Source organism: Lotus japonicus, chromosome 3, assembly GCF_012489685.1.
Source record: "Lotus japonicus ecotype B-129 chromosome 3, LjGifu_v1.2".
Classification (NCBI taxonomy): Eukaryota; Viridiplantae; Streptophyta; class Magnoliopsida; order Fabales; family Fabaceae; genus Lotus; species Lotus japonicus.
In genome coordinates, this window is record NC_080043.1 from 23,655,831 (window position 1) to 23,668,054 (window position 12,224).

The 12,224-nt window shown below is 44.2% G+C and overlaps 1 protein-coding gene across 1 annotated transcript; it reads right to left on the reverse strand.

Moving 5' to 3' along the window:
• Positions 1-7,377: 7,377 nt before the first annotated feature.
• LOC130743792 (uncharacterized) lies at positions 7,378-7,917 on the reverse strand. The gene has a single exon (XM_057596019.1). The coding sequence runs from the start codon at positions 7,915-7,917 to the stop codon at positions 7,378-7,380; it is 540 nt and encodes a 179-aa protein (XP_057452002.1).
• Between the last annotated feature and the right edge of the window lie 4,307 nt (positions 7,918-12,224).

Consider the following 12,224-nt stretch of genomic DNA (forward strand, 5'->3'; position numbering starts at 1 on the left):
ATTCTTCAGTGGTCCATCCCCAATCCATTTATCCTTCCAAAACAGACATGTACTACCGTCTCCAAGGATCATTTTAACACTGTCCTCGAACCAGCTCATCTCCCCATCCCCGAAGCACACACACCACACATCTTTCCACCAACCTGATGCATTTGAAGGACAACACAGTGCACCTCCACGTTGGGCATCCTCATACTTTGCTCGAATAATTCTACACCAGGTGCTGTCCCTTTCTTGAGATAATCGCCACTTCCATTTTCCTAGCAAAGCTACATTGAACTTCTCTAAATCTTTTAATCCCAGTCCCCCAAACTCTTTAGGCCAGCACATCCTCTCCCAACTTACCCAGGACACCTTGTTCCCACCCTCCACACCACCCCAAAGGAAATTCCTCATGATACCTCTTAAGATTTTTGCCACTCCTCTCGGGATTCTAAAGAATGATAAGTAAAACAACGGGAGCGCAGACAGTACGCTCTTGATTAGGCATATTCGACCACCAAACGACAATGACTTCCTACGCCATAGAGCTAGCTTATTCCTTACCTTAGTGATAACCGGCTTCCAAAAGTCAATCAACCTCTGATTCCCTCCAATCGGCAAGCCTAAATAAGTGAATGGAAAAACCATCTCCTTGCAAATTAGAAAATTCACAAATCCCCTCAGCACCTCACTCCCCACTGCCACTCCCCCACAGCAGCTCTTCTGGAAGTTAATCTTTAACCCGGAAGCTAATTCAAAGCATCGCAATACACACTTCCAAGTTCTAACATTTTCCAAAGTAGCCTCTCCAAATAAAAGGGTATCATCTGCAAACTGTATTAGTGAGACTTCCACCTCTTGATTGACACCCACCTTGACCCCCGAGAGTTTATGAGTACTTACTGCCTTCTTCACTAACCCATTCAACCCTTCAGCTACTATTAAGAACAGGAAGGGTGCTAACGGATCGCCTTGTCTGATTCCCCTCTCCGGAATAAATTCCTCACTTGGGCTTCCATTTACTAAAATAGACACAGAAGCAGATTTCAGACATCCCATCACCCAATGAATCCACTTGTCGCATAGTTTCATTCGTCTCATCATGTACTCAAGAAAGCCCCAATCAATTGTATCGTAAGCCTTCTTGAAGTCCACCTTAAACACAAGTGTAGGTTTCTTTTTCCTCTTAGCCTCATGGATTACCTCACTAGCCACAACAACACTATCTAGCATATTCCTACCTCCCAGGAACGCTGATTGATCAGTATCAATTACATTTGGCAGCACAAATTTCAAGCGGCTCGCCAACAGTTTTGCAATTATCTTGAACATGCACCCAATGAGCGAAATAGGCCTGAACTCGTTTAAGCCTTGGGGAGACTCAACCTTTGGAATCAAAGTAATGAAAGATGCGTTGCATCCCTTAGGCCAAGATCCAAACTGATGAAATTCCTCCACCATCTTCTGAACATCCCCCTTTATAACTTCCCAGAACGACTTTAAAAATCGGAAATTAAACCCATCTAGTCCAGGGCTCTTATCACTGGCACATTCCCACACCGCCTTCTTAATCTCTTCCAAGTCAAAAGTAGAGCAAAGAAACACATTATCAGCTTTGGAAACTGTCTTGAAAGGTACCCCGTCCAGCTTGGGTCCCCTACCTTGCTGTCTTCTAAACTTATCTTGGAAAAAATCCACAACCCCCCTTTTGATCATCGCTGGATCCTCCACCCAACTACCACCAAAATTCAGCCCCCCTATACTATTTATTCTCCTCCTCCAATTAACAACAGTATGAAAGTATTTGGAATTCGAGTCTCCTTCCCTTAGCCAACGTGACCTGGACTTTTGAAGGAGAATGGACTCATGTAACTTAGATATTTTCCAGAATTCAGCTAGTAGCGTTTGTCGTTGTCGCACATCCTCTATACTCAGATCTTCATCCTCCGCCATCAAATAAATCTCATTAAGTGATTCAATCAGCACCTTCTTCTTGTCAACGACATTGCCAAATACCTCCTTATTCCAAACCTTTAGCTGTCCCTTCAAGGCCTTCATCTTTTCTTTTAAGACGAAGGTTGCTCGACCATGAATCTGAGGCTCATCCCATTTTCCAGCGACAAACTCTTTGAACTTTGGATGTTGTAGCCAACAGTTTAAAACCCGAAACGGCTTTGGTCCCCAATCCTGACAGATGTTCCTTGGAAGCAAGGGGCAATGATCCGAGACTTCCCTGTTGAGAACCAATTGAGAGCTATTTGGCCACAATTCCAGCCACTCTTGTGTTACCAAAAACCGGTCTAACCTGCTCATAGCTGTACCATTTGGTCTGTACCATGTGAACTTCCTCCCTAGCATCGAAATATCATCGAGCTCCATTTGATCAATAAATTCATTAAAAGCATCAATCTCTCTTCTCCCGTTAGTTAGATCTGTTGATCTCCCTCTCCTTTCCTCCGCACTCCTGATTGCATTAAAATCGCCTGCAACACACCATGTTGGAATATTGCTAACAGCTTTCCATTCAGCCAAATCTCCCCACAAAGCTCTCTTCCCCTCCATGCTGCAGGGGGAATACACGTTTACTATAACACATGTGTGATTTTGATTCTCCCAAACACCCTCCAGACCTATAAATCTAGTACCTAAATGCACATTGTCAACATGAAATACACCACTTCTCCAAATACAGAGTAACCCACCACTCATATTTACTGCAGGTACCACCTTCCATTCACAGTTCACATCACCCCAAATTGCACCACACAACCTTGTATCCACCACCTCCAATTTGGTCTCCTGAATAAGAATCATATCTGCATTCTCCCTGCTCACCATCTCTTTCATTGATCGCCACTTCACTCTACTGGCGATCCCCCTAGCATTGAAGCTTAGTATCTTCATTGATCACAATGCGTAATCCCCTCTGTTGCTGGCTTCACAAGTAATTTCCAGGAACCATTATCTCTCTTTTCCAGCTCAATTAACCTCTCTATCATATTGATGTCCGGCCCGGCAAAAGTGGCCCCAAGCTCCTTCCCCAGTTTCCAAACATTGCTTGCCTCTTCCTTTAATTCTCTTTCCCACTGTGCTCTATTACAGTCCATCACTCTGGGATCCAACATTGGATTACTCAAAGAATAGAGCTGCTGTCTCACCTTTTTCCTAACGGCAACTGCATGATTATATTGAGATGAGATCAAGGAGGTCGAGACATGGCTCTCCGAGGTCTCCGGCTGCTCGTCAGGATCTTTCCAATTCAGTGAAAATTCGACGCCAGGTTGCACCCCTACGGTGCCATCATCAACTCCTGGGTATGCCACTGAGCACTGTCGAATGGACTCCGCATTTTGGATCGCGACCACCGTACGAGGTGCATCCCCAGCTTGGTTCGATTCTGGTCTTCAATTCACCCCATCACCACCAGGATTCTGTCTAGTCAACTCCCCCCAACCAGGATTCCAAGTCGTGTTGGATTTCCCTTGACCGAGACAATCGTTTGCCGCAAGAGATGGTTGAGCGTTGTTTGTGAGGGGTGTTTGGGTCTGGAACGTTGTGGAATGGATCCTAGCAGGATTTTTGTTTGTGTCATCCAGGCCCATCACTTCCCCAAGGCCCTTGGAAACTCCTATTGGGCCTTTAATGTGCTGGCCCAGTTTTTCCCCCAGCCTTTGTTTCTTTGGATCCTCTGCTATCACTTTTCTAATTTCCTGCTTATTTTGGCATTATTAGAATTTTCCTCCTTGTCTGGGGCCCGCTCACAGTCTTCAATTCCATTCCCACCCACCAGTGATTCCACAATGATTGGCGCATTATTCTCACCCATCCTCTGATTTTGTGCATTGACTTTACCGTTATATGTTGACCCATTCTGCAGCCCTAACTGGTGCATTAATTTCCCCTTTATTTCATCAAGCGTTTCTTCCACCTCATCAATGTTACCGGACTTTTGTCTCTTGGTTGGCGACGGCGCCAGCTCGCTTTCCTCAACGTTGTCAAACCAACCGGAACCATCTTCAGACGACTCATGCCCCTCCGTAGACAGTACCTCATGTTCCCACCATTTGCTTGATATGTCCTCACCGATCTCCTCTACCAGCCTTACCCCATACACAAATCCATTAATTCTGAGTTTTCTGAAGAGTGCAATAGGGTCCAGCGCTGCTGTCCTTATATGAAACCTTGCATAATCCACTTTATCAAATTCCTCTGTTTTCCTGTCAATCGCAAACACGTCCCCCACTGGTGCCCCAATGAAATTGAAACATCTTCTGCTCCACAAATTCAGTGGTAGGCCATAACATCTCACCCAGGTGATCCTGTGACCAGGGACAAGTGTGTGATTCCACCAATATAGAGATTTAAAAGTTTCTTCAATCCAGCTCTCATCCCCTCTCAAAATCTCCACCAAGTTCTCCTCCCCGGTTCCAGAGATTAGCATCATTTTATCTCCCATATGCCTGACCTTGATAGAAAGAAAGCCATGCAGGATAAACTCATCTTGTAGTGTATCAATCAACGCGTAATCACGCAAGGTGCCCACCATACTCTTTTGAAGCCAATCGACTCTACTTCCAAGATCGCTACCCTCAAAATCTTTCCATTCCTCTATGTTATTCCCATCTGTTATTCCCACATTGTCTCGCCTAACATCTCTCCAACCTTGATGCTCTCGTTTCATTTGTCGTGCCTCCCGGTAATCTGGTGCCTCTGCCACTATCTGTGCGTAGGACTTCCTGTTTTCGACGTGCCTTCTCTCCACTACCTGGGATTTGACTTCTGGTTTCCTGTACGACACCCTCACCTGGCTGTTTGGGATCACCAAATTTTGGTGCACCGGATACCTTAGTCGATTAACCTGTACCCTCATATTACCAATCAGGATGGTGGATAGCCCACGTTCCAATCTTGCTGGATCCTTTTCATCCAGGAACCTTACAAACCCAAACCTATTGCCTCCTTTGTCTCTCTTCCTTTGGATGAACACTTCCCATACCCTTCCATACCTCTGAAACAGGCCCCACATTTCCTTTTCCCCAAAGGAATCAGGGAAATGAGTGAAGTAGAACGAGGTGAGTCGTCCATTGTGGTCATATTTGCGCATGTCCTCCCTCCTATGACCTCCCTCCCCGCCTGAGAACTGTTGTTGGCGTACCTTTGGCCTCTCAAGCCTCCGGGGCCGCCTAACTTCCACCCACTCTCCCTCAGCTCTCTCTCCTGTTTCTCTCTCCTGTTTCTCCCTCATTCTCTCTTGATAATTGATTATCTGTGTTTCTAGTGATTCAGATTCTAACATAGAAGTGTGTGCCTGAGTAGCTGCCTCCAATAAGTATTTTCTCTTTTATTTCTCGGTCATCCTTGTCTCTATTTGGTTCGTCTTTTCTTCCACTTTTCTTTTTTCTCTCTTTGATTTTTTTCTTATTTACCTTCTTTTCTTTTGTTTTAATTTACTAAGGGAATGTGAATGGATGCAAACAAAATGCAGAGATTTGTTTTCTTAGTTTTATTTTCGATAATGATGAAATTGGTTGATTGCCACTAATTGCTCACTTTAAGCCCTTAAATTTTATCCGGTTTTTTATTTAGTAGCCACTAATTAAATTCCACTTTAAGCCCTTAGATTCCTCTTTTCTTCCACTAATTGCTCACTTTAAGTTTAAAATTTTAGAAAATAAAAAAATCTTAAAATTCATAAAAATGATAAAAAAAAACAAAAATTACCATTTCAAAAGAAAAGTGAATACTACAACATTAACTAAGTTAATAAAAATAATAAATTAAAAACGTTTTGTAGTGTCATGAGTCTTTGGCCCATTGGGGTTCTGTGTTAGAGTACCTCTCACTCATTATAAATAGAGCATTTACACAATTGATGAGTAGCTAGAAATTTATGTCTCTAGTGATTTAGATTCTAACCTAGAAGTGTGTGCCTCAGCATATGCCTTCAATGAGTATTTTTTTTTTATAAGCTAGTTTTTTCTTCATCCTTCTTTTTTTTTTTGGATCTCCTACTCATTATAAATAGAGCATTTAGTCATTTACACTAATTAATGAGCACCTAATATTATGTGTATATGATAATTCATATTCTAACATAGAAGTGTGTGCGTGAGTAGCTGCTCCCAATGAATATTTTCTCTTTTATTTCTCATTCATTCTTTTCTCTACTTGATTCTTCTTTTCTCTCTTTGATTTTTCGCCTTATTTACTCTCTTTTCTTTTTCTCTTTTCTTTTGTTTTCTTTTTCAATAAGAGAAAGTGAATGGATGCAAACAAAATGCATTGCCTTATAAGCTTATTGGTGGAACTTGGTATATGTATTTTCATTTTATGTTATTTGGTGCAAAATAAAGGCTCTAAATTTAATTACTTCCTTAGAAACTCTCAGTGAATTTAACTCTAGTTTCTAACTCATGCCAACTCAAACTCGTGATATTTTTATCTGCATGGGTTATGGGTATGTGCTTATCTCCTTCACTGAATTTTGTTCTCAAAACCTGATTGGAATTTGTAAGCTCATGAGTGATTGTGTTCACTTGACCACCATCATCAAACTCTTCTTGGCTCAAGCTAATCTTTCAAAATATCATTTTCTGGTGTCCACCAATTTGGAGCTAACTTAAATTACACTCATTTTCCTATTTCTTCATAGACATTGTTGGAGATTTTAGTATCATCAATGGATTTTAGTAGTAATGTGATTTATTGTAGGCCGATGCGATTATGCGTTAAGCTTGGAAACGAGTTAGGGTAGTGCGGAGTGCACGCTTGTTGGGCCAACGCATAATTGACAGCGATTAGATTGCGGGGTTCCAAGAGGCGGAGCCCCTGACTGAAACAAACTCCTTTATAAGGAATTATCTGGCCTCAGTTTTAAAAAATACAGAAAACAAGAACCGATATCTCTCTACATTCTGATCTGTTCTCATTTTGCCTGAAGCAGATTGCTCTTGAAGAATTATCCCAACAAGGATTTCGTGAACCCAGGCAAGAATAGGGTCGAAATACTTTGTTCGGAAAGTGTACGAACACGATTCTTTCAAGTTTTTCAGGATTATCATACCCAATTTCTAACAGACATCACCCAAAGATTAAATTATATACTAAATGCTTAAAGAGGCTAACTATATATTATTTGTGTTGGTCCTTATTAACATGAATCGATAATTTTAGAGAAAATAAGTTGGTAGGAGATTTGTGCACAACCATTTAAACGTTTAAAAGATTCATTTTTAATAAAATATACCAAAAGTATAATATATACTTATCTCTTAATTAAGGTCAATGTTGGTATTGAAGTAAGAGGTGATAGACGTGGAATTGATTATTTTTCTCAGAAGAAGTGGAGGTAGTTTTTTTTTTGGTTACAAGAGGAAAATTAACAAAAGAGAAAGACTAACTAATTGCATCCAAATACAATGATGCATAAACAAAAGAGGGAGGTCTAGCCCAAACTTGCAAAGGTGAACCCAAGCGGCATGCTTCCCGCGCTAATTTGTCCGCCGTGTTATTCTTATTCCGATCAACATGAGATAACCGAAAACTTTGAAACTGCAATAAAAGACCACGCACCTGCCTGATCTCCTCTCTATCCCAAAAGCTGCTAGTATCACCCCCATCCTGTAATGCTTGCACCACTTGTAAACAATCTGATTTACAATCCACAGTGTTGTGCCCCTGCTCGAGCGCGTGTTGTAAACCCAACTCCACAGCCTTAAGTTCAGAAAGGAAGCTGCTGCCATTATCGTAACTCAGAGAACTTGCAGACATCCATTTTCCGTGGCTATCACGAAACACAGCTGCACAACCCATACGACCCACTTGAGGATCCCAACTCCCATCCACAGCAACATACACACTAAAGGGGGCCAAATATGGCAGCGTGTTCCCCCATCCTCCGGAAGACGCAGCGGTTTTTTCATCGTCTCGCGCCATAGGGCCTCATCTCTAAGCACACATCGCAACACTTGGTTCAATGGTAAGTTCTGAGTTTCGAAGACACTATGGTTACGCCAACGCCAAGCCCACCACAAAACTGCGAAGCCTAAGGTGCTGTTCCTGTGTGCAAAAATAGTCCCGAGCCAATTAACAAAATCCATGTGAATCGCTAGTGGTGGAAGTACAGCTTGAAAATGACTCCAGAGCCTTCTTGAGTCCGAGCATCCACGAAAAATATGGTCCAGATCCTCTTGATCTGAGTCGCACCTCGAGCAGGCTGCGCTGACGGCAAGATGGGCCGTGAAACGCTTGACATTGGATGGTAGTGCCCCATGAGCTACGAGCCAGAGGAAGAAACGGATCTTCTCCGGCACTCTCGTCGTCCAAATCTTCCTCCAGATGCCAAAATCTCCCATCACCGGTGTCGTCAAGCTATGGTATGCTGTGCTCGGTGTGTAGTAACCGTTAGGACTGTGGATCCATCTTAACGCATCTGAATGATTTCTGTTCGGAGGAATTTGAATACACATTATTTCGGCAAAAATCTCAGGAGGCAACACAGTATACAAGACATTAAGATTCCACTGTCCCTCTTGCCACAAATCTGCAACCTTTACTCTTGTATCCGCGATGTTTACAAATGGAAGACGATCACATAATCTCCCAGTCCCAAGCCAATTCACGTACCACAAGGATGAAGAGCCATCCCCTAGTTGCGGCTTGAATCCAGTACCAACATGTTCAGTAGCTCGTATGATGCTTTTCCAAATATAAGAGTCCCCTTTCTTATATTTACCTTGAAGAATCCCATCCGTTCTCAGATATTTTTGCGTCATGGCAGTAACCCAGGGCTTGTCCTTATGATGCAACAAATTCTCTACGAGGGAGCCAAGCATGGCAATGTTATTCAACCGGGCACTACGAAGACCTAGGCCGCCGTGCTCCTTAGGCTTGATAATTTCACTCCAAGGTACCAAACTCCAACCGCGATTGCTTGTTCCTTTAGCCCATAAGCAGCAACGAATTTTCATGTCCAGAAACTCACAGACAGATTGAGGTAGCCAAAGGGATTGCATGGTGTAAATAGGAATGGACGTTAAGACAGATTTTGCAAGGCAAAGCTTACCGGCCTTATTCAGCATACGAGTTTTCCAAGAAGCTAACCTTGCATTAACCTTCTCCATGATGGGGAGGAAAAGATCCCGAGTCACTCTTCCTTTTAACAAGGGAATACCAAGATATTTACCAAGGTTGGACGCTCTCCGAACTCCCAGAATGGAAGAGAAGTCTTCTTGGACCGCATGAGCAACAGTTTTAGAGCAGCACATACGAGACTTTTCTAGGTTCACACGCATTTCTGACGCTTCACAGAAATCTTTCAGCGTTTCTGCTACTACACGCATTTGTTCCCTGTTTGCTTGACAGAACAGTAGCACATCATCTGCAAAAAAGAGATGCGAGATCCCCATGCCTTCCTTTGCAATGCGGACAGGATGCCACGCACCCTCATCAACTCTCTTCTGTATCAGAAGTGCCAGACGCTCCATACACAAGACAAAGAGGTAGGGTGATAGTGGATCCCCTTGTCGGAGCCCTCGTTGAGGATTGAAAGAATCAAGCTTTGATCCATTCCAAAGAATAGATATAGAAGCCGATTGAACACCCCACATAATCAACTCGACAACCAGCGGAGGAAAACCAAAGTCGTGAAGAGTGGCTCTGAGGAAGTCCCAGCTGACCCGATCATAGGCTTTCTCCAAGTCAATCTTTAACGCCACCAAACCCCCTTTCCGCTTGTAAGTATGAATGGTATGCATTACTTCTTGTGCCAGAACTATATTCTCTTTGGATCCTCTCCCCGGGATGAAGCTTCCTTGAAGGGGGTTGATCAAACCATGTAGAAGAGGCCGGAAGCGATTCACTAGGACCTTTGTGATGACTTTATAGGCAACATTGCACAAACTGATGGGGCGGAGATCTTTAAAGCGAAACGGATTATCAACCTTCGGAATGAGAACAATGAGGGTTTCTAGAAGAGATGATTCACCCTTCCCTTGGACAAAAGCGTCAGCCACCATAGCATGAAGATCTTGACCCAATATGTTCCAATACTGCTTGTAGAAGAATGCTTGGAAGCCATCAACACCGGACGCCTTAAAGGATTGCATGGTCATGACTGCACTACGAACCTCCTCTAGCGAAACAGGTTGCACAAGGTCAACCCTATCCTCCTCAGAGATAGATGGCGGCATGATCTCCATAACATGGTTACGGTAAACCTGCGAGTCAATAGAAAACAGGTTAGTAAAAAAGGTTTGAGCTCCCACCTTCAAACCTTCCGGATCCGTACACCATTCCTCGCCAACAAATAGCCCATGTATTTTGTTTCGCTTCCTGCGAACCACGGTCTGAGTATGAAAGAATTTGGTGTTCCGATCCCCAAGCTTCACCCATTTCTCCTGGGACTTTTGATACCATGTGAGCTCCTCTTGGGTGAGGATCTGATCATACTCCTCTTGTAGGGCCCGTTCCAATCGCAGCAATGATTCTGTCTCTTGCACTTCAAGTTCATGTTGGAGTCCCTGAAGGCGACGCTCCACACGTTTCTTTCTCTTAGTGATGTTGCCAAATACGTTCGCGTTGAAAGCTAGGGATGCCACCCTTATATTGTTAAGCTTCCCTGTCAAGGAGGGGGGAGGTTCCTTCCAAGTATCTCGGACTAAGGGCTCAAAGGAGGGATGAGTGGCCCAAGCTGCATGAAAACGGTAAGGTCGGGACTCACGATCACCAACTGTCGCATTGCATCTAACAAGGATGGGGCAATGATCAGAGTAGACTCGTGCTAGGTGTTCTACGTATGCCTCCGGGAAGATGTGCCTCCATGAGATATCCCCAATGGCACGATCCAAACGTTTAGCTATTGTGCGCCCGCCATGTGGTCTCCGTTCCCAAGTAAATTGTTTCCCTGTGGAGCCTAGATCAATAAAATCACAAGCTTCTATCATGGACAACATGCGATTAGCTCGCATTTGGCAAAAATCACCACCAGACACCTCATAGGGGGAGATTATCTCGTTAAAGTCACCGATAGCAAGCCAAGGTTCAAGAAACCTTTGGCGGAGGGAAATCAAGTGCCTCCATAGGTCTTCCCTCAGAGTAGGATTAGGGCTTGCATATATAGCTGAACAAATCCAAGCTCGGTTATTAATGCTCACCCAAACGGAGACCACTTGTACATGCACATCCACCACTTGAACCTCAAAGCTTCTATCCACTGGTGCAAGAATCCAGATTCCTCCCCGATGGCCAAACGCCTCCGAAATGCCACATAACTCGTAACCTACACGCCGCCAAAAGGATGCAGCTATGTCAAAACGACAGTGTGTTTCCACAACAATAAACAAGGAGGGGCGGAATGACTTAATCAAATCCCTGACTCTCCGCTGACCTCGAGCTCCCGCTCCGCCTCTAATGTTCCATGCTAGGACACTAAGAGGTGTACTATCCATAAACACTTTGAGGGGGAAGTGCCAAACAGACAGACGCTACTGCCTGCTTGAGGGGTCATGAACTGCGTGCTGTGCTCCTGGGTCAAAGGGAGTACCAACAGAGGCATGTAGCACCAGATGATCTTCCTCTCCATGAGCTCTTGAGTCTTCTTCCTCATCCAGCAAGGCATAACGATTGCCTTGTTGGTGTTCCAAGTTCAAAGTTGTAGCCGTCCCGCCTCCAAACACAAATATTTTTTTATTCCCTATCATTCGTGTTTCTGGTGGGAGTCTCCCTTGGTGTCCTTGTTGTTGTATCGACTTTGGAGGATTAGTTGAGGTGGATTCCCCAAAAGGCTCTAGTCGCTGGCCCTGTGAGGTTGTCTCCTTTCTTGTTCTCTTCCTACCAGAAGGTGCCACCTTCGTATTGAGAGAGATGGCTGTTTCAGTTGCTGCTCCAGCTTGCATGGCCCCACTGTGCACATCATGGGATACCCCTGCCCCTCCCTGCTGGCTAAAACCTTTTTTCCCACCTTGATTTCTGCTAGGCGCACGCACAGACTTAGGAATATTCCCCAACGGATTCCTAGGCTTTGAATTCTGATTTTTCCATACCTTTTTGGTAACTGACATCCAATCACCATGCGCTGATTCCGGGCAATTAATCCTCGCGACTTTCACGCCAGGGTCAACGCCCTCAGTCATCTGTTGGTCGGGTTCTAGGGTTGTCCCTTGGCGGGTATCCTGAGTTGTTGCCGCAACCGTCGCCGTGGCCGTCGGCGGAACCGTAGTGGCAGTTTGTGTGCGGGTCTGCGG